Raw genomic sequence first — 21477 nt, 5'->3', positions numbered from 1 at the left:
GAGCAGGGTCAGAGTGGTGCCATCACATCCCTGGTGCCATGGCACAGGTGCTGCTGTGTTCCCCTGCTCCCCCAGGTCCCTGTGCCCCGGCTGGCACCAGGACACAGCAGGGAGTGGCTGTGGCTGCCTGGGGACATTCTGGGGACATCCTGAGGAGCTGCTGTCCCATGCTGAGCTGACCCTGTGCTCCCTGTGAGCTGTGACATTCCAGCTCCTCTGTTCCACTGGAGCTTTGCTCTGCTTTGAGCTGCTCAGACGTCTAAGTCCCCAGGGCAGTTCTCAGGTTTTTCTTCCACTGAGGCTCCACCTCCAATGTGAAAGTTGTTTTAATCACTCTGGTGCAGTGCTCTGCTCATTACTGACTTACCTGCTCCAAAGCCACGTGACATGCCAGGTGCTGGGCTTGTGGGGCTTCATCTGTCCAAAAAATCGGTGTCTTCATCTCCCTAAAACCATTGGGGAGAGTTGTTGTCTCCATAAAATCCTGGCTCTGCTCTGAGTGCTCAGCATGAAATGGAAGTTGCTGAGTTATGGATGTGTGTGAGGCAGATGCTTTGAATTGAGGAAGGGGCTCATTTGCTTTATTCCTTTTATTCCCACTTCAGCATAAAAGAGAAAGGAGACTTTGGGGAAATGGAGATGTGAGGGAAGCATCCCAGAAAGGCAGCGTGGAGAAAGCACATTTGCTGTGCCTGGCTGGAGGCGTGGCAGGGAAGGGAACAGAAAATCCTTTTCCTTTGAAGATTTCAAAGCAGATGAGACTTGCTGTTTACTCTTTGCTCTCCATTGTGTGTTTCCTTCATGTAGGACCCCACGTGTGCTCGTGTGTCTCGAGGATTTTACCATGTGGATGATTAATGGTGACTTTTTTTTACTCCTCTTTATTTTTATTTCAGGAGAGAGAGAGAGTGCAGTGAAGGATAGTAGACTATAATTTGAGGTCACGGATCGTATCTTCATTTTCTGCAGTCCTGAAGGCTCATAGGGATGGAAGATACTCTCAGGAGCTGCTTTTATGGAGTGGAGAGTTTGTGTTGGTACCCAGTGGCTTTGCTGAGCTTTCAGAGCTCCTCTCTCCAGCAGACCTTTGTGCATTGAGCTGGTGCAACAGGCACTGAAAGGACTGAGGCTCCTCTGGCACTTTTCCAAAGGGCTGGAAAAACACACTGGTGTTTATCCTTTGTTGTAACCTTCCATCTGCTCCCACCTTCAAAGCCCTCTGGGTCTTTCATGCTCAGATCTTGTACTCTGGAGGATTTCTGTGTTGCTGAGGGCTGCAGGTCCCTCAGGGTCTCAGGCCTGGGAAAGTAGCACAGGGCAATGAGCTGCACTGAACACCAGATACGTGGTGGGGATCTTCTGAACAAAGCCAGAATCCCTTTCATCCCCTCACAAAAGAAAGGGGAATTTCAACTTTTCTGGTGGCAAAACAAACAGCAAGTGCCAAGGCTGCAGTGGTGAGGCTGAGTGAAGAGGGCAGTGAAGCTCACACATGGTTTTGATGTCATCTGAGTCACTTTGGGTGGGTTTTGCAGCATTTCTAGCGCTGCTTTCTGCTCAATCCTCCACAAGAGTTTAGAGTGCAGCTGGCCATGGGTGACATCTTTCCATCTTTGTGTTTCAGTTCCATTTCTTTTAGTGCAGAGGGCTGTGTCTGAGGTGGCCTATGGGCTCCTCAGTGGCTCTGGGCCACCTTGAGCCTCTCCTGTGTGGGTTGTGCTCGGTCCCTCTTGTGCAGCATTGCTGGAGCCCCGGGGATTTGGGAGAGTCCCTCAGTGGGTGCAGGGTGTTCCCCAATGCTCCAGTCCCTGCCCTGGGTGGGTGTGTTCCAGCTGGGAGCTGTGTCCCTGTCCCACAGGGATGCAGTTTGTTTGAGGGGAGTCCCTGGGGATTCCCTGGGCCCCCCTAAGCTGTGTGTTCACCGGTAGCAGCAGGCAGGCAAGGAGACTCCACACAGCTCCTGAGGCTGCTAATTAGATGAGGGTTTATTGGGGGTCCCACCCTTGGGAGCAGTGTGGTTTCTGAGGGAGAAGGAGGTATTGGAATATTTACCAGTTTGGCTGAATGGGACGTGCCTGAGCTTGTCTGGTCCTTGGTGCTGAACTAAACAGTGGCACTGTGGTGTTTCACCCCACAGACACTTTTGGCTGTGGGATGTGTGGTGTTTCACCCACAGACACTTTTGGCTGTGGGATGTGTGGTGTTTTGTTGCAGACATCTTTTCATTAAAAATCCTTTCTTAGGATTTTTCTTTCTGAGAAGCTGAGAAGCTTCAAAAACAAAATGTAAACAATAGTTATCTGCTGCTGTGGAATGCAATGGGTTTATCTGTGATTGGTTTCATCTGCTTGTTTGTAATTAATGGCCACTCACAGCAGAGCTGACTCGGACAGAAAGTCTGAGGCAGCTGCCTTTGTTATCATTATTTTCTTTTCTATTCTTAGCTTAGCTAGCCTTCTGAGATGAAACTTTTCCCTCTATTCCTTTTAGTGGAGTTTTAATGTAATATATATCATAAAATAAATCAAGCCTTCTGAACACAGAGTCAACATTCTCATCCCTTCCCTCACCTGAAAACCCCTGAGAACACTGTCACAGTGTTTCACCCCAGAGACACTTTTGGCTGGCTGGGTGTGTGGTGTTTCACCCCAGAGACACTTTTGGCTGGCTGGGTGTGTGGTGTTTCACCCCACAGACACTTTTGGCCGGCTGGGTGTGTGGTGTTTCACCCCAGAGACACTTTTGGCTGGCTGGGTGTGTGGTGTTTCACCCCAGAGACACTTTTGGCTGGCTGGGTGTGTGGTGTTTCACCCAGGGACACTTTTGGCTGGCTGGGTGTGTGGTGTTTCACCCCACAGACACTTTTGGCCGGCTGGGTGTGTGGTGTTTCACCTACAGACACTTTTGGCTGGCTGGGTGTGTGGTGTTTCACCCAGGGACACTTTTGGCTGGCTGGGTGTGTGGTGTTTCACTCACAGACACTTTGGGCTGGCTGGGTGTGTGGTGTTTCACCCCACAGACACTTTGGGCTGGCTGGGTGCTGCAGCTGGGCCTGTGGGGACAAGTCCAGGCCTGCAGGAGCTCTGGTGGTGCTGGGATGGAGCTTCCCCCCATAACAGGGGCTGCTCCTCAGGTTTCCTTCTGTGGAGAAGCTTTAAGGCGATGGTGAAGGAGAGGAGTCGGTTCTGATGGAGGGTTTGGATCCTGAGCTTTATTCTGGCCCACAGGCCTCTGAATGCAGCACCAGCTCCAACAGAACTCCCTGAGCCCGTGGTTGCTGCTCCTGTTAACCCCGGGGAGAGGGGCAGGGAAGGGGCAGGGAGCCACCAACCAGGGACAGGAAGGGAGGGACAAAGGGACAAAGGACACATGGATGGCCCAATGCCCCCCAGGGGTAGAGGGCATCCTTTGAATCTGACAATCACTCAGTGCCCTTCTGTAATGCCAGGACTGACAGACAGTGCTGGGAGGGGTCAGGGAGGGAAAGGAGAGGTGAGTGATACACCTGGGAGGGAATTATCAGGGGAGGGACCCGAGGTTCTGGGGTGAACCCTGAAATCACAATGCAACAAGGGGGGAAGGGGAAGGGAAGGGAAGGGAAGGGAAGGGAAGGGAAGGGAAGGGAAGGAGAGCTTAGGGAGAAAAGGGCCAAGAGAGCTTCTGGTCTCCTTCGCACAGTTTAATAGGGGGATTCAAAGTGGGCATGGAATCAAACTCGGGCCAATGGCATTACAGCTCCATGATACTGCAGGGGAGGGTCACAGGCCTGGAATAAACCGTACATTTCTGAGGGGTGAGATAGAGCAATGTCTAATTTAACCAAAATGTAACACCACAACCCCATGGCTGTGTGTCCCTGTCCCCAGAGGAGCTGAAGGCACCGCTGGAGGAGTACGTGAACAAACGCTACCCGGGGCTGGTCAAGGTGGTGAGGAACCAGAAGAGGGAAGGGCTGATCCGGGCCCGCATCGAGGGCTGGAAGGCTGCCACGGGCCAGGTCACCGGCTTCTTTGATGCCCACGTGGAGTTCACTGCTGGCTGGTAGGTGCTCAGGGGCTTGCTGAGGGGGCATTAACCAGGGGAACACCCCTCCTTTGTGTCCTGTAAGAACCATGTCTGGGCAGGCTGTTTGAGTCCAATCCAGCTAGCTGTGCACCCCAGCCCACACCATCTTACGTGGACAAAAGCAAAAGATTGGAAGCGCTCTTCTCCACGTGGGGACAAATGTCCTCTGGTTATTGACTTGTGAGGAGACACCTCACACTCTAGTGATTCCCAGGTAGGAAAGAGGGCGTTGCCTCATGACAGGAGACTTTTATACCTGGGGAAATGGGGGGCAGAGAAGGACCACAACCAATGGGATACAAGTGGGAAGGGGCGAGGGGAAGGGTAAACCAGGGGAGAGACCACCAGGGCTGACACTTGGCAGGGAAAAAAGAGGGGAACCATGTGGCCATAGGATACAAATCATGTGAACAGTGCAAATTACCAAACACCCATGCAAACAACTAAATAACTATTTAGTGCAATACAACAGTGTCCCTGCAGAATGGCACACAGGTCCTCTGGCTTGCTAAGTCCTCATGTGTTCTTATAGAATGACACCCAGGTCCTCTGGTTTATCGTCTCCATGTGTCCCTACAGAATGACACACAGGTCCTCTGGCTTGTTGAGTCCCCATGTGTCCCTACAGAATGACACACAGGTCCTCTGCCTTGTTAATCCTTCTCCAGGATTCCTTCTGCATTGATTGGCATGGTGGGAATGCATGAGGAGAACTTTTCCTTGCCCTTGTTCCCTGTAATCCTTCTCTATTCCTTCCCTTTGTGTGTGTGCTTTCCCTGCTCCCTGTTTATGTTTTTCAGGATGATTTCCCATTCCCTTAGCCTTAAATAATTCCTGCAAGTTTAAAAAGGCCCAGGCAGCAAGGGAATGGAGGAGAAAGTGTTTCCCATTGCTGGATCCCAGAGTGGGAGGCTCAAATGCTCTGGATTGATTTGTTTCCTCTGCTGCTGGGAATAAGAGTAGAGGTGCAGAAGCAGCAAAAGGTGTTTCATAAGGATTGTTTTTCAGGCAGGATTAGAATATTTGAGCTCAAGTGGCTTAAGTTTGAATCTTTGTCATGACAGGAGCCTGAAAGGGATTTTTTTCCTATAACCAAGTGTAAAAAGTAAATGGTCCATGTTTAGAAAAGTGGAGGTGGAAGAAGCTAAACTTGTGTTGCATTTGAACACAGTAACAGCCACAAAAACCCCTATTTGCAGCTGTTAAAGGCAGAGTTGTGCACAGCTATTGAATCCTTTTTAATAACAGTGCAGCTGAAGGGGATATTTTAGGAGCTGTTTGTGATGTTGGGATCTGTATTCCCAGCTGAACGTTCCATTTTCTGGTCACTAAATCCTCACACCTGATTCACTGGGGAGCTCCCACTGACTGAGCTCTTGAAGCTCTTTCCTGGGGGTAGAGAGGAGACATTTCTGCAGTGTGGGCTTGGCTCTCCCTGAGTTTCCCTCCTGCTGCTGTTACTGGGAGCACTGGGAGTGTCAGTCCCCCAAATTCCCCCTGGAGTGGGCACTGACCCCAGGGCACTCTCTGGCTCTGGAGCTGCAGAGGTGAGGCTGAGCACACCCCCTGCTCTGAACACGTCCCGGAGATGAATTTTTTAGCTACAGAGTCATCAAACTGCATCCCAAGGAGAAAAGACCCCTCAAACAGTCCTGCTTTCCAGAATGTACCTATTCTGCCCAGGGTTTTGGGATCTGGGGGAAGCCTGGACTAGTTCAGGCATGGTTGGAACCAAGCACACCTTTCCTGGCCTTGCTTTACAGAAGGGAAAATTTCCAGCCTGTGAGCCAAGTTTGTATCCATCACAAGGAGAACGTGGACCTGGAGTGGGTCTAGAGGAGGAGCACGAAGGGCTGTGAGGACAAGCTGAGGGAGTTGGAGCTGTTGAGCTGGAGAGGAGAAGGCTCTGAGTGGATTCCAGAACCAAAGGGAACTCCCAGGAGAGCTGGAGAGGGGCTGGGGACAAGGGCTGGAGGGACAGGACACAGGGAATGGCTCCCAGTGCCTGAGGGCAGGGATGGATGGGATGTTGGGATGGAACTGAGTGGAGCTGCAGTGAACTGAGGCTCTGTCTGTGCTTTGCCCCTTCCCCCAGGGCGGAGCCGGTGCTGTCCCGGATCCAGGAGAACAGGAAGAGGGTGATCCTGCCCTCCATTGACAACATCAAGCAGGACAACTTCGAGGTGCAGCGCTACGAGAACTCAGCCCACGGCTACAGCTGGGAGCTGTGGTGCATGTACATCAGCCCCCCCAAGGACTGGTGGGACGCCGGGGACCCCTCCCTGCCCATCAGGTATGGCTGGGCTGGCACAGGGCTGGGGACATTCACTGGGCAGGGCTGGGGCTGGGGACATTCACTGAGCAGCACCAGAGGACAGGGAGGCATGCAGCTGCGGAGGGAGCCTGTGGGAGAGCTGGACAGGGACACTGTCTTGGTTTGAAAGGACAGGAGTCTGCTGAGGAAGGCAGGAGCCTCCCCTGAAATGGAGAATGTAAACCCTCTCCACCCCTCCCAATTGCTATAAATTTTAAATTAAGGAGCTCTCAGGCAAAAATATGGGAGCAGAAAGTAACAGTTCTTTAATAAGGAAGAAAATAAAAAGGATGAAATAAACAATGCAGTACACTAGAACAACACTGACAGAGTCAGAACCCAACCTGACACCCTGTGGGTCAGGGTGTTGGCAGCAGTCCCATTGGAATTGTGGCTCAGCCCTCCTGCAGTGTCAGGGGTGGTTCTGCTGGAGCAGGGATCCTGTAGAGAAGGATGTATTCTCCCTCTGAAGATCCAGTGGAAGGAGAGGCAGCTGCTGTTCCTCTGGGGAATCCCGTGGAGAAGCCGTGCTGGTGTCTCAAAACCTCTGGATTATATCTGAGTAGGAATGCTTGGCTCCTCCCTCTGGGCTCACATCTCCCAATGGGTGCTGTAGTTCTTATCAGCCATGCAGGGACATTCAATAGCTGTTATCAGCAGATGTCCCCTCCTGAGGGAGGAGTGGTCACTCAAAGAGAGAGATAAGGCAAACTGCCCACTTGACAAAGGTAATCTGCCATACAGATGGTAATGGAAAACAACTTGCATTGCAATCTGGAACAGACACACAGCACCCTGGAGTGGCAGGGGAAAGGGGAATGGCTTCAGACAGAGCAGGGGTAGGTGGGATATTGGGCAGGAATTGTTCCCTGTGAGGGTGGGCAGGCCCTGGCACAGGGTGCCCAGAGCAGCTGTGGCTGCCCCTGGATCCCTGGCAGTGCCCAAGGCCAGGCTGGACAGGGCTGGGAGCAGCCTGGGACAGTGGGAGGTGTCCCTGCCATGGAGGGGTGGCACTGGATGGGCTTTGAGGTCCCTTCCCACCCAAACCATTCCATGGCTCTATGAAAATGCAGGAGGATGAAGTGAGGAAGCCACTTAGAGAGGTAGGGACAATGTCATAACCCCCACCAGCTCTGTGGCATGGGCCAGGGAGGGCTTGGAAGGGTGCAGGGATTTGGAAAAGGGTGTTGGTAACAAACCAACCAGGGAGGTGCAGGAGCTGTGCAGATCTGTCCAGGCTTGTGTGGAAGTGTAGGTGACAAGTGGCTGTGCCTCAGTCCCAGTGCCCAGTTTGTGCAAACGAGGAGGAATGAGGAGATGGTTCCTGTGTGATGGCCTGAGGTGGATCCATGGAGCACAGCACTGTGTTTTCCTCAGTGCAGAGTCCTCTCCTCCCAGGGCAAGCTTTGGGAAAAATGTGTCTCAGGCTGTTGTAACACTCCAGCTGAAGGGTTGGCAGCTCTGAAATGTGCTCCAGCCCTGCCAGGCTTCAGGGGTGGGATGAGCCCAAAGCAAGAGCAGGAGGGAGGGAGGAGCTGGCTGTGGGTGGGAGCTGGGGCTGCTCTGTGTGCACAGCTCAGAGATTTTCCCTTCACAGCCCCCAGATATGACAGTGATGCTCTGATCAGGAGTGGTGTCTGGCCAGGTGGGTGGGATCCACCTGGATCCTGCCATGGTTTGTCTGGAGAAGCCTTGTCCTCAGGCACAGAGCAGCTGCAGGAGTGCAGATCCCTGCCTGGTGGGAATCTTGAACCCAAACAACTCTGTTTTGGTCCCTGACATAATCCCTGGAAGCTGAAATTAGGTCTGTTCCCATTCACACAGAGACTTCTTGTTACTCCCTTGGCTCCCTTGTCCCAGGCAGCACATTCAGCCCTCCGTGGAGGAATTAGTTTAGTTTGGAGTCAGTTTATTCTGGACAGGAGTCAGGGCTTTGACAAAAAACCAGTTATTTTAACCAAATTCTGCTGCTGGACTTGTTCAAGGAGGGCTGGACTATGCAGAAGGCAAAGCTGAGAAACCCAAGAGCCTCTGCAGGTGAGGTGTGAGCAGAGTGGTGCTGGCAGCTCCTGCTGGAGCCTCTAGAGGGTGATAAAATTGGATCAACGCTGCTGGGACAAACCTTTCTCAGCCAGTAAATATAAAAGGGCACAAAGAACAAACTCTTTTATTGAACTAAAGTGGTGCAATTGGGAGATACAGGAAAAGCTTTGGCACAAGGAGTGTCCCTTGTGATTGTGACACCACCCTGGCAGCTGGCTGGGCTTCAGCACCTCTCACTGGAGGTGTTTGAGGAAACTGGACCCTCAATATGACATTTAAAGGTCTGGTAACACCTTCTGCTCTGTTCTGCTCACAGAATGGGGTCTGAGTCTGTGTCATGCACTTAGGGGCTGGTTAAGGACAAGTGAGGCAGAGCCACGTGGGGAAGGACAGCCTTGGTTTGGGGGAGGGGGTGTGATAGCAGGGGAGGTTTGGTTGGTTTTTGGAAGGTGTTTGATGGCAGGGGAGGTGAGGTTTGAATGGGCTTTGAAGGTGATGGCAGGGAGGTGAGGTTTTGATGGGTTTTGGAAAGTGTTTGATGTTGGTTTTTGGAAGGTGTTTGATGGCAGGGAAGGTGAGGTTTGGTTGGATGGGTTTTGGAAGGTGTTTGATGTTGGTTTCTGGAAGGTGTGTGATGGAAGGGGAGGTCAGGTTTGGTTGGATTTTGGAAGGTGTTTGATGTGAGGGCAGGTGAGAAGGCGGAGGGTGGTGGGCTGAGGAGTTTCTGAGCTGAGGAAACTCCTGTGAGGAGCTGGAGGGTTGGGTGCTCATGAAGAGTTGGAGTGGGGAGGTCAGCACCAACACCAGGAGGATTTTGGTTTTTCAGGATGTGTTTCCCCAGGCTCCCCAGTATGAACCAGTTCAGGGGTTACCAATGAGCCAGGAGTAAATGGGGTCACAGGGATGTTGGACCCTTCTTACAGCTCCAGATTTTCCCTTGCTTTGGTGCTGAGAGCCAGGGCTGCTGCCTGGGGTGAATCTGCTGCTGATGTGCAGCTGTAGGAGGGAAGGGTTTGCTCTGGGAGTTGGCTCCTGCTGGCCAGCAGGTCCTGTTACGTTGTTCTGATACTTGTTGTGTCTTAAAATAATGTAGGGATGGTGCTAAAATCTGGGCAGGGCACTGAGCATCACATCTCTGCATTTCAGCTGATGGCAAACACTGGCAGGAGGAGCTGGGAGAGGTTTTTATCTGGGCTTCCCACAACCTTGGTGCACCCCTCACATCCCTTTTGGAGGTGCCCTGGAGCAGGGGATGCCCCATTATCCCCAGCCAGGCAATCCCAGGGATCTGCCCCTCAGCTCTGAGCACTGCTGAGTGGAAGGAACATGAAAAAGAGATCAGAGCAGGGTTCTGGAGACGCCTTTGTTAAAGGCATCTGAAATGTGGGTTCTGTGCTGAGGCCCCAGGGATTTGAGGGAGTCACACAGCCCTGAGACACCCAGGAACCTCCCAGCCATGTGAAATAAAAACATTCAAAAGCACTGAAATAACATTTTCATGTCAAAGCACTGAAATAACATTGCCAGCAGGCACTGGGGGAGGATCAGGAGGAAGATAAATGGGCAGTGTCCCCAACAGGAAGCTGATGACACGTGCTGTCCTGTTGTGTACCCACACACAGAGCAGAAATAATGACTGCAGTTATTTCTTTGTCACATCATGCTCTGAAATCCAGCACTTGGTAGCAGTGTTTGCATGGAAGGGGTGCAGTTCAGGGCTCCATGTAATTATGCATGGATTAGAGGAAATTTGGAAATTACAGCATACAGAGGTACATTAGTTTTTAAGAGATACTTCAGGATAAAAGGGTGGGAGTGAAGTAAAGCAGTTTATTCCCTATTTTGGGGTTTACTCTTGGTGCATGGGGACTGTGGCAGCCCCAGGAGGAATTCCCTGCCCACCAGAGCTGCTCCAGCCCTGTGAGCCCAGAGTGACCAAATACAGTCAGTGGGGACTGGAGACAGAATATGGGAATGTTTTGGGGCAGATTTCTCCCCTGGCTAATTCCCAGATATGATTATCCAGGCAGAGAGCTGATGGCCTCTTTGAAATGAAATTTATCTAAAATATGGCCCAGCTTCAAACTGGCTCCAGGCTCCTGCTTTATCCAGTAATATCCTGAGAGAAATAACCTCCCTTAATCCCTGGAGGAAATGCTGCTGTAATACCTGGGGTCTGCAATACATCAGCTGTTGTATTTTTGTCACCTTAACATTTAAAATGCTGATACACCAAAGATCCCCCCAATCTCAGCACTAGCTGGGCCTGGTTTCACAGCCAGGCTTTCCTTGCCAGGCCCTGCCTGCCTCTGTGCAGGAGGTGAAATTGTGATTGCAGGGTAATGGATCATGTCTGAATTAGCTCTGCCAGAAGAGGCAGACAGAAAATGAGATTTAAAATGGTCATCCCAGAGATCCTGATGTCCAGCAGAGTGAGCTCCTGCAGAGCTGGTGGCATTTGCTGGTGCTGAGCTGTGTCAGGAGGGGATCTGTGCCTGCATTCCATGCCTGGATGGGCTTTGCTGTGGAGATGCAGCCAGGATTTATCCAGGTGTTATTGATAGGCATTGGTCAGAGTTTGCTGAGGGTCCAGAAAACCTTTGAGGCCACAAAAAATGGAAGAAAGCTGATGCTTTCAGAGTCCTGTGTGGGAAATCCAAGTGAGATCTCTGCAGATGCTGTGAAACAGCAGATTGATGACCTGGTCCTGGGGTATCCACGGTGGGATCCAGCTTTTTAGCATCTTCAGCAATGATTTATTTCCCACTGCCAGAACATGAGCTTTTCTGAGGTTCATTGAGGTCTGGAGCGTGTTGTTTCACTGGTGTGAACCCCAGAGCTCCTCCTGCCTGCCCTGGTTCGGTTGTGTCACATCAGCTTTGGTCAAAAAGCTGCTGAAATCTGGAGATTTATGGCTCCTTGTGCTGATGGTGCTTCAGGGGCAGCCCCAGGATTTGTAATTACAGCTGTGAGGTATTGATGGCTCCAGGCAAACAATGAATGCTCTCCTGGCCTGGGTCTCACCCAGGAGCCACAGAATCACAGAATCACTGCGTTGGAAGAGACCTTCAAGATCACAGAGTCCAACCCAGCCCCAACAGCTCAACTCAACCCTGGCACCCAGAGCCACATCCAGGCTTTGTTAAACACACCCAGGGAGTGAACACTGAGCAGCCCTGGGCTGAGCAGGGAAAGGGGCTGGACACACATTATGCTGGGAATAAAATGGGCTGGACACACATTCTGCTGGAGGAATTGTCACACCTGAGCTCTGCTGCCTGCTCCTGCTGTCCCTGCAGTCACAGAGCCCCTGGGGCTGCAAAAGCTCTCCCAGAGCCTCAGGTCCAGCCCTGAGCAGGTGCCCCACACTGGGATGTAAGAGCTGAAATGAGAGATGTGGGACTCCAAGTAGGTCTTCCAAATGCAGTTTCTTGTATACAAAGTGCAGTTTATTGTATCCAAGATCTTATAGCAGTCCAGGGTGGTGGGTGACAGAGCTGTGCCCACAGCTGTCAGCTCCAGCTGCAGGCAGCCCTGGAGACCCTTTGGTTTTGGTTACAATGCATTATAGACTTTGCTGAGCATCTTCATACAGTAGAACCAATCTATACCTTAACTGTTATCTATAGCCTATCGTAATTACTATAATTACCATATTCATGTTACTGTTCTCCAATCACTAAAAGTCAGTACATTACAGTTTAACCTAGAAGTTGTTTTTCAGTTTTCTTGCAGTGGAAAATTCTGAGACCTTTTTCTACTTGCCACATTTGCTGCCTTGTTTGCCTGTGCTCTCTTTGTGCTTGGTAAAAACATCTTCTTGTTTGGGGTAGGTTTATCCTTTGCTCTAAGCCATAAAAACCCCTTCTAACCAACACACCCTTTGCCTCCTTGGTTATCCAGTGAGACTGGCTCAGCAATTCTTTTCTTCTCTATCAAAACTTGCTTCCATCTCTATTCCTTCATTGGACTCCACATTTAAAAATCTTTGTGCTAAGCATAAATATCTGTGAGACTTTCTTGTCAAACTTTCATCCTTCCCAACACTGGAAGACGCCCCATCCACTCCTTTTCTGAGCACCTCAGGGGTGCTGACTCCACCACCACCCTGGATGGATTGGATTATTTACAATATATTGAATTATTTATTTATTGAATATATATATTTATATTTTATTTATTTATTTATTTATTTACAATATATTGAATTTCCTGACTTTCTCTTTGTCAGGAAAGAGGCAGGCAGAGGCTGCAAGGCTCCCTCAGTGAGCAGCCCCCAGAGGGTGCTGGGGCTGGAGGAGCCTCAGGTGGCTCCAGAGGTGACAGGAAGCCTCTTCCCAAGCCTGCCAGGCTTGGATGCAGCTGGCAGCCAGTCTGAATACTAAAAAATTTTAAACTTTCTGTACTAATAAATTCTAACCCCCAAGAAAACCACTACATTTAACCTAAAAATCATAAAAAACCTCCTCAAATTAAATAACAAAACCAAAATTATAAGTATCTAATTTAATTTAAAATATATAATATCAGATAATAAAAACCTTAAAATTTAAAGTTTTACATGTAATAATATATATGCGAAACAAAATAAAAATTTTAGAACAAAACCTAATCCTTCTTCTTCACCTTCTTCACCTTTTTGATAAATAATACTATATAATTAAACAAAATCTACATTACAAAACACCAATAATTAATTATTTAGTTAAAAAGAAAAAGAATTTTAAAATAATTAAATACTATATGTTTAATTATATATAATTAATCATAATTAATTATATATAATTGAATAAATATTAAATATAATTAAATCGTCTTAATTAAATTGTTTTTCCTTAAAAAACTTATAAAAATAAGTTTACAAAACTCTTTTATGTAGTTTTATACAAAATACAAAGCTATTTTATAACATATTAATAAAATACTATAAAACTCATAACTTCTAAAACTATAATATAAATAGAAAATAATAAGCATCTAAATCTAAACACAAAATACCATCTCAAACACCCAACCCTAACATAAACAAACCCAAAAAACTTAAAAAATCAACATCAGCTTTTAGGTAAAAGTGGATTTTGGACATGGCTATGCTGCAGATGTTTTATGTGGCACTTCATCTTTCCTGCTGCTGGAAGACAAAAGCTCATTTAATTAGAATTAAGATCATTGTGAGGAGGAAATGGGGTTTGAGAGTTATGGATTGTGAAAGAATGAAAAGGCTGATAGGTTTGAGGGTTTTTATAAAGATGAAAATAATGTTAATTAACCCACCCAATTACCTGCTGCCTCAGCCTCACAAATGTGAATTTGTGAGCCTCACAAATGGGAATTTGCTCTTGCAGTGTTCTTAGGAAAGAATAAACTTCATCCCAGGTGTGGGAATGATGCAGAGGTGGGGATGGGACAAACAGAGGGGTTCAGGTTGCTGAATGTGGCCCAGAAGTGAAGGTTCTGCTGCTAACGAGGCATTTGTGTTTAATTAAAGTGTTCCCAGAGCTCAGGTGGGGCTGAGCTGTCCCTCTCTGGGGCTTTCATTTGGGGTGGGATCATGATTATATTTATTTATTCATTCCAGAAACCAAGAGCTGTTGATTTTTCCATGGGGCTTCCTGCAGCCCTCATCCCATGATGGTGTTCAAAAGCACAAAGACTCAGTGCTTTTTTAATTTTAATTAAATAAATGCTGTTTCTTTCCTTATTTAGTCCAACCTCTGAGACTTCTTTCAGGCCACTGTAACAGCCTGAAACTTCTGTGCAAACAGACTCTGGAATAGCCAGAGGAGCAGAGCTTTGGGAATAACCTTTTGGGAATGCCATAAAATGATGGAAGAGGATCCCCATGGCTGGTACAAGACATTCCTGTAGCACATCCCACCCTGGCAGGGCTAGCAAGGTGCACATCAGAGCCTCAGTAGCAGATTTACACAGATCTGCTCAAACTCTTATCAATAATTTCACCACCACAGGAGTGCTCAATGTGGCAGGAGGCACCTCAGGGATGGTGCATAATGTTGGACACAGGTGTGAGGAAAAGGCAGAATTTTAAGGATATTTCCTGGGTTTCTGTGGGTTTGTTTTGAAAATAGTCTTGAGGCATTTGTACAAAATGATGAATATTTTTTAAATTGGTTTTCTTCTGGCTTTAACATCTCCAAACTGCAGGAAGATTCCTGATTCTGTGTGAAGATGGTTTAAAATGCCACTCTTGTGGCATTTGGAAGTTGAGGGGAAGATTTCCATAGGAGCCAAATATGGGGTAGTGAAATGGGAATTTGTTTTTGGAAACCTCACCTGGAATGTGGGAGAAGATGCTGGTGTCAGGTGTGGGATGGGATGGGATGGGATTGGTGGGAGTGTCCCAACAGCTGCAGTAGGTTCATGGAGATCTTCAATGGCTGCATATAAAATTTAAACAGATAAAATTTAAGTCAAACAGGAAGATAAATTGTTGACTGTGGTGATCAGGCTCTGAAGCTGCTGTCCTTGAGCAGGTCAAGGAGACCAAAGCTCTGTGTTGGCCACCCAAATGCTTCATCTCCCTTGAAGTCTGGTTCTCCTCCATCCCTGCTCTGGCTGCAGTTCCATGTCAGGGCTCAGCATCATTTCCACCAAAATCCATGGAGCCCCAATGGACTTTGGCCCAGACCTTGGTCCAGCATGGAAACAACAGGGATTTGTCCAAGACCAGGTTGGACAGGCCCTGGAGCAGCCTGGGACAGTGGAAGGTGTCCCTGACATGGCAGGAGTGGCACTGGATGGACTTTCAGTCCCTTCCAACCCAAACCCTCCTGGGATTCTGTGGCTCTTCCCCAGGCAAGGTTTGGTTGGTGCTTCTGAAAGAGCTGCTGCAAACATCTTGTTATACAAACACCTCAAGAAATCAGCCCCATCCATCCCTAGGTCCTGGAGACCTGTGCTTCCAGGGATGTGAGGCTGAAAGCTAAGGTTTGATCACTCCTGGCTGGCATGGATAATGAAGGTTCTGAAAATCTGAAAACAAGGAACAGAAGAATCACAGAGTCACAGAATAATTGGGGTTGGAAGGGACCTTAAAGCTTATCTCATTCCACCCCTGCCATGGGCAAGGACACCTTCCACTACCCCAAGCTGCTCCAAGCCCGGTTCAACCTGGCCTTGTAGAGAAGAAACTGAGGGATTTTTTTTTTTGTTTAATTAGTGTCAGTCTTGTTTGGGCTCAGAATGTAGGAGAGGGAAGATTTAGGTCAGAATCATGACCTCAATAACTTTGTCATCCAGCTCCAGATTAAATTAAAACCATCAAGTGCTTTATCAGCTTCTAAAGTACTCCAGCAAGAACCTCTTCACTGTTCTCAGTTTGGGTTTTCCTTTTAGTGCTAAGGGGTTTTTCGGGGATGATTTGAGGCCACATAATAAAAATTTTAATTGACTTTCCCGATTTTTATGTTAACGGTACTGGGAGGAGTGATCCTCAACTGGCTGCACAAAGTGACTTTCACTCCCTGGTGTGCTAATTTGAAGCTCTTAAACTTCCCAGAGATTCCCTGTGGTGTGAGAAAGCTGCCATGGACATGTTGGAGCTCAGGTTGCTGCTGTTGGGCCTCTTTATGAGGAATCCTTCATCTGCTGGTTTTTAATGTCACCTGATTTAGTGCCAAATGTAAAAGAAGGCTCTGTGACACTTTGTGATGGTGTCAGGTTTTACAGGATGGGCAGATTGATGTCCCTGCCTGGGGAGCCTGTGCTGAGGGTGCACCTGAGGCAGCAGCCCAGGGATGAGGAAGATCCCCGTGGATGTCAGTGCTGGATCTGGTTTCAGCTCTCTGTATTCTTGGAGGGTTCCCCTCAGGATTGGCTGTCGCAGACATCTTTTCATGTAAAATCCTTCTCTTAGGATTTTTTCTTCCTGAGAAGCTGAGAGGGACAAAATGTAAACAATGGTTATCTGCTGCTGTGGAATGCAACAGGTGGATTTTTGATAGGCCCATCTTGGATGTTTCTAATTAATGGCCAATCAAGGCCATTGCTTTTTGTTATCATTCTTTCTTTTTCTATTCTTAGCTTAGCTAGCCTTCTGAGATGAAACTTTTTCTTCTATTCTTTTAGTATAGTTTTAATGTAATATATATCATAAAATAATAAATCAAGTCTTCTGAACATGGAGTCAGATCCTCATCTCTTCCCTCATCCTCAGACCCCTGTGACCACTGTCACAATTGGCTGCATCCAGAGCAGGAGATCCCAACCTTGCTGAAACCTGGCCAGGTCCCCACCCAGCCCCAGGGCTTGGGAGAGGGCCCAAAGCTGTGTGATTGATTCTCTGTGAATTAGGGAAAAGCTTTTCCCTAAAAAGTGGAGGATCTGTGTTTGTGCAGCTCCCCAGGGCCATGGGCGGAGCTGCCATCAGAGCTATCACAGGGACAGCAGAGGGGCCTGGATGGGCTTGTGCCTGGCTGCTCTGGCCAAGTGACCTTGAAAAAGCTGAGTTTGAGCTTCTTTGGGTGCCACATTTGGGGCATGAAAGTGGGATCTGGGTTCAGTATTAAATACCTGCCCCAGAGAGGGCTGTGCCTTTCCTGGGATGGAGGAGATCCATCCTTGGGTGCTGAGCCTTCAGCTTGGTGCAGATGGAACCCCCTGGAGCCCTGCTCAGCCTTGGGCGGGACTTCTTGACACCAAAACATTTCCCTGCTTTGCCTGAGAAGGGGCTGTCTGGGGTCAGGAAGGTCATCTGGGGGTTTCTTGGCTGTTCCAGTGATTCCTGGATGAAAAGAGATGCAGGCAGACTTCCTTTGTTCTTTGCTGATGGTGCAAATGCCATCATCGTGTTGGGAATCAGGGGACAGTTTTTGAAGGCTTTATGGGTGGGATTGTCCTGCTCTGCTCTGCTCTGGGGGCAGTTTGGGGCAGTGTAAGACAGATCCAGAGTCCTTGGAGACCATCCAAAGGAGGAACAGGGAGATGGGGAAAGGCCTGGAGGTTGTTGGGGTGTCTGTGCAGGGCCAGGAGTTGGATCCTTGATTCTATTTATTTATATATTTATTTTAATATATAATATTTATATTTATATGTAATATTTATATATTTAGGTGGGTCTCTTCCAGCCCAGCATATCCTGTGATCCTATAAAACCATTTTTCTTGGCCAAATCAAGTGCTACTGCTTAAAGTTAAGCCTTAAAGGCCTCCTTCAAGCACCAGTCCAGCTCAGCTTGTCCCTGAAGGGCCTTAAAAACTGGGCAGGGATATTGAGCCTCTGGCTTGTCCCTTCAGGAGAACAGTTACAGGCAAGGGAGCAATTCTCCTTCCTAAAGGGAGCTGTGGTTTATTGGTAGAAAATGTTCATGTAATCCATTTTTATGAAGAAAACCACGTTGTCCATACTGGAAGAGTTTGCTTTTGTATTTTTAGAGCTTTGCATAAGAGAATTATTTTGATTGAAAAAGAAAAAGAAATTATGCTGCTTGTTGGAAAAATAAAAAATACTCGCACTGACAGAACTTTAATCTGAGCACAAGTCACAAAAACAGCCTTTATTGATGTCAGAGTTGCTTTAGAAATGGAAAGAGTAAACAGGATTTGGCCTTTAATTTGTGAAGGGTTTTGATTTTTCAGAGGCATTAAAGAGACAGAAAAGATGGGTATTGAATTATTTAACAATTGCTAGGAAAATTAAGCTTCAGAGAGCCTGTTTTCACTGCAATAATCTTATTAATGAAAACAAAACAATCTGGGGCAGCACCAATATTCGGAGCTCATACCCTGCTGCTGAATTGTTTCCGAGTGGTCCATGAAGTGATTTTGGAAGTCAAAGCCAAGCTGAGCCTTTTCTGTGGTCTGTTCACACTTCCCAGGAGAAAGCTGCCATTGATGGAGTATCCAAATATATTTTCCCTCTAAATCCAAAGCAGAGGGGAAAAATACTCGAGGAGGAGTTGGGGGAATTTGGCTCTTTGAATTTCTTTTTTCATTGGCAGATGGCTTTTAAGTGATTTATTGGCCAAAACCAATCAATTTTCGTTAGAAAGGAAGTATTTAATGACTTTGGGGGTGGGGGCTAGAAACAAAGGAGTGATAATGGAGCTGGGTGACACAGCAGAGCAGCCCTTCATCAAACAGACTTTAAAGAGTGTTTGAGAGCCAGAGCTGAGGGCGATGATTTCCTTTCATGTGCTCTTTCATTCACTGTCCTTTGCAGGCAGTGGTGCATAAATGGGCCTAGATTGAATTAAAGGGGAAATGGATCCCTGCTCTCATCCTCAGCTGGCTCTGCCTTGGAGCACTGCAGGTTTTATAAACTCCCACTCCCTCCCTGCCCTGAGCCCAGAGCTGCTGCTTCCTCCTGGAGAGTCTGAACTAAATCCTGCTGGGCTTCCACCTTGGGATGCTCTGCTGGTGTCCTGGAGTGTCTGCCCAGGGTGTGAGCAAACCCAGGCAGCCACAGCCACCTCCCTCCATCAGAGCAGTTTGGAAATCTGGGGGAGAGCACCTGGCAAGGTCCTGATGGTCCCTGAGACCCCTCCCTGCCCTGAGCCCCCACCTGCAGAGCTGCCCCAGCCCTGGCCCAGCACAGGCAGGAGCTGGAGCTGCTGGAGGAGCCCAGAGGAGGCTCCAGGATGAGCAGAGGATGGAGCAGCTCTGCTGGGAGGATGGGCTGGCACAGCTGGGAATGAGAGGAGAAGCCTTGGGGTGACTGAACTGTGACTTTGCAGGGCCTGAAGGAGCTCTGGGAGAGCTGGAGAGGGGCTTGGGACAAGGACATGGAGTGACAGGACAAGGCAGGTGGCATTAAACTGAGAGTGGCTTTGGATGGGATATTGAGATGGAATTCCTGAGTGTGAGGGTGGGCAGGCCCTGGCACAGGATGCCCAGAGCAGCTGGGGCTGCCCCTGGATCCAAGGCCAGGCTGGACAGGGCTGGGAACCACCTGGGACAGTGGGAGGGGGTGGAAGGAAATGATCTTTCAGGTTCTTCCCAACCCAAACCATTCTGTGACTCCCTGACAGAAAGATCCTGTGACTCCCTCCCTGAAAGATCATCTGACACCTGTGGGGGCACTCACCCTTTCCCCTCCTCACCTTTGGGGATGAACAGCTCCAAAGTTGGGATTTGCTGCTGTCTGCAGCCAAACTGGCCCTTGGGGCAGTCACTGCTGCGCTCCTGCCAGGCACAGCTGGGGCACTGGCAGCCTGCACTGCTGCCGGGGGTGGTTTGGTGCTCCCATGGAGTGAGCTCACCCAGGAACACGTTTTACTTGCTGGTTTTAGAGGCTCCAGATCTTGTCAGTGCCTGGAAATTATGTACTTGGGGCTGGCCACAGAATCCCACTTGTAGGAGCTCTACAGGTGAGCATCACCCTGCTCATCCTGCAGGGTTGGTGAGGTGCTGCCTATCCCTGCTCCCACCTTCCCCACCATGAACCCTCAGCTTTGCCTGGGGCTGTGAACCCACCTGGAGAGGTGGAGGGGAGCCCTCACAGCCCATGAGGGTTCCTGGGCTCTCAGATCAGACCCCCCTGTGCCTGCAGGGTGAGAGGGCCTGGCAGAGGCAGTGTCTGTCCAGTCTGTCCAGGGGAGCAGCTGGGAGCAGCTCTGGCCAAACCTGTGCTGTGACAGCTGAGGCAGCTCCAGACCCTGAGTGGGTCCTGTGGTGTTTAATGAACACCATGCTCACGTCCCTGGTGCCTTGTAGCTGCTGTGCTGCTCAGGAAACGAGCAGGTCCCTGCTAATGAGCACTCAGGCTGGGGCTGTTCTGAGCTGGGTCTGACTCCTGCTGCATTTGCTGTGATTATTCCTGGGCACACTCAGCTCTGTGAGCCTGGCACAGGGAGCACAGACATTGGGGTGTGTGAGGGGCTGGGGCTGCTCTGGACTCATCTGTCCTGCAGCCCTGCAGCCCATCCCCTCCCTCTTTTAGGCCTGGTTTAAATTTTCACCTCTTTGGGCATTAGTCCTGGTCTGGTGTGGTGTTAACCCAGCAGAGCCCACAGCTCTGGGGGCAGGGTGACATCCCTCTGGACACCAGCCTGCTGTGTCCTTCCTCTCTCTGCTTCCTCTTCAGGAAAAAGTACTTTGGGAGGGGGAAAGAAAAAGCCATGAAATATTTAGGTGAACATCTGTCAGTGTTTTTGTGTGCTGCCATGAGACCTCAGAGCTCTGCAGCTGCAGCAGACTGGTCTGAATGGGAGAGCTGGGCTTGGGAGGAGGGTTTGGAGCTGGGAGGGGGGGAACCACATCCAGAGCAGCCCCCACAGAGGGTCCTCACTGCCTGCAGGGAGGGAGGCTCAGGTTTGCTCTGTCAGCCCTTCCCAAAGTCACTGCTGGGACTGAATGGAACGAGCTTTAACTGTGCTGAGCAGGGACTGATGCCTGCAGGGGCACTGGGCAGGGCACAGGGCATTGATGCCTGCAGGGGCTCTGGGCCAGGCACAGGTCCCTGGTGTCCCCAGCCCTGGCAGCTCTAGCACAGCTCTGCTCTCCTGGCATTAGAGAAGCCCTCAGTCACAGCCAGCTGTGCCCTGATTGCCTCTCTGGCTGCTCCTGACAGGCCCTGGGAGGAATGAGCAGCTCACAGGTTTCCCAGATTCTCCACAAATGGGGTTTAATGGCCACATGACCCCATGGTTCTGGTTTCTTTTTTAGGGGAAAGTTCTGTGGTTTTTTCCTATTGCAATGACAGAACTTTTTCCTGAGGTGTGGGAAGTCAGCTAGGGCAGGGTGCCAAGGAACTGTGAATTCCTCATGGTACAAACTCCATGCAGGCAGAACTAAAAACTTGGAGAGCTGCAGGCTCCAGGGAAGGTGCCACATCAGATTTTGAAGCTGAGGCAGTCCTGAGTGGAGCTGCAGTTGAACCATGAAATGTGTCAAGAACATTTGCTGCCAAAACAGAGGCAGAAGCAAGGGCTGGCACTGAGGAGGGGTTTGGGGGTGCAGTTTGATGCCCTTTGCTCTAAGTTTGGAGGAATTGAGAAGCTCCTGTTGGGCTGTGTGCATGGAAGGGACAGTAAGGCAGATTGGGATGGAGTAGTTGATGCAGGAAAATGGGAGTTTTAAGAACTGCTCTTCCCTGGA

The 21477-nt window shown here is 49.3% G+C and overlaps 1 protein-coding gene across 1 annotated transcript in view; it reads left to right on the top strand.

Annotated features, from left to right (window-relative positions):
• The window catches only part of GALNT17 (polypeptide N-acetylgalactosaminyltransferase 17), a 245160-nt gene that overhangs the window by 94177 nt on the left and 129506 nt on the right, over positions 1 to 21477 (top strand). The window contains exons 4-5 of the mRNA XM_054287051.1: positions 3867 to 4041; positions 6161 to 6358. Coding sequence (XP_054143026.1) covers positions 3867 to 4041; positions 6161 to 6358 — 373 coding nt within the window. The remainder of the gene's footprint in view (positions 1 to 3866; positions 4042 to 6160; positions 6359 to 21477) is intronic.

Source organism: Melozone crissalis, unplaced genomic scaffold (genome assembly GCF_028551555.1).
Source record: "Melozone crissalis strain CALT ecotype California unplaced genomic scaffold, PUWL_Pcris_2 ptg000057l_1, whole genome shotgun sequence".
Lineage (NCBI taxonomy): Eukaryota > Metazoa > Chordata > Aves > Passeriformes > Passerellidae > Melozone > Melozone crissalis.
This window is presented reverse-complemented; position numbering and strand designations above follow the sequence as displayed.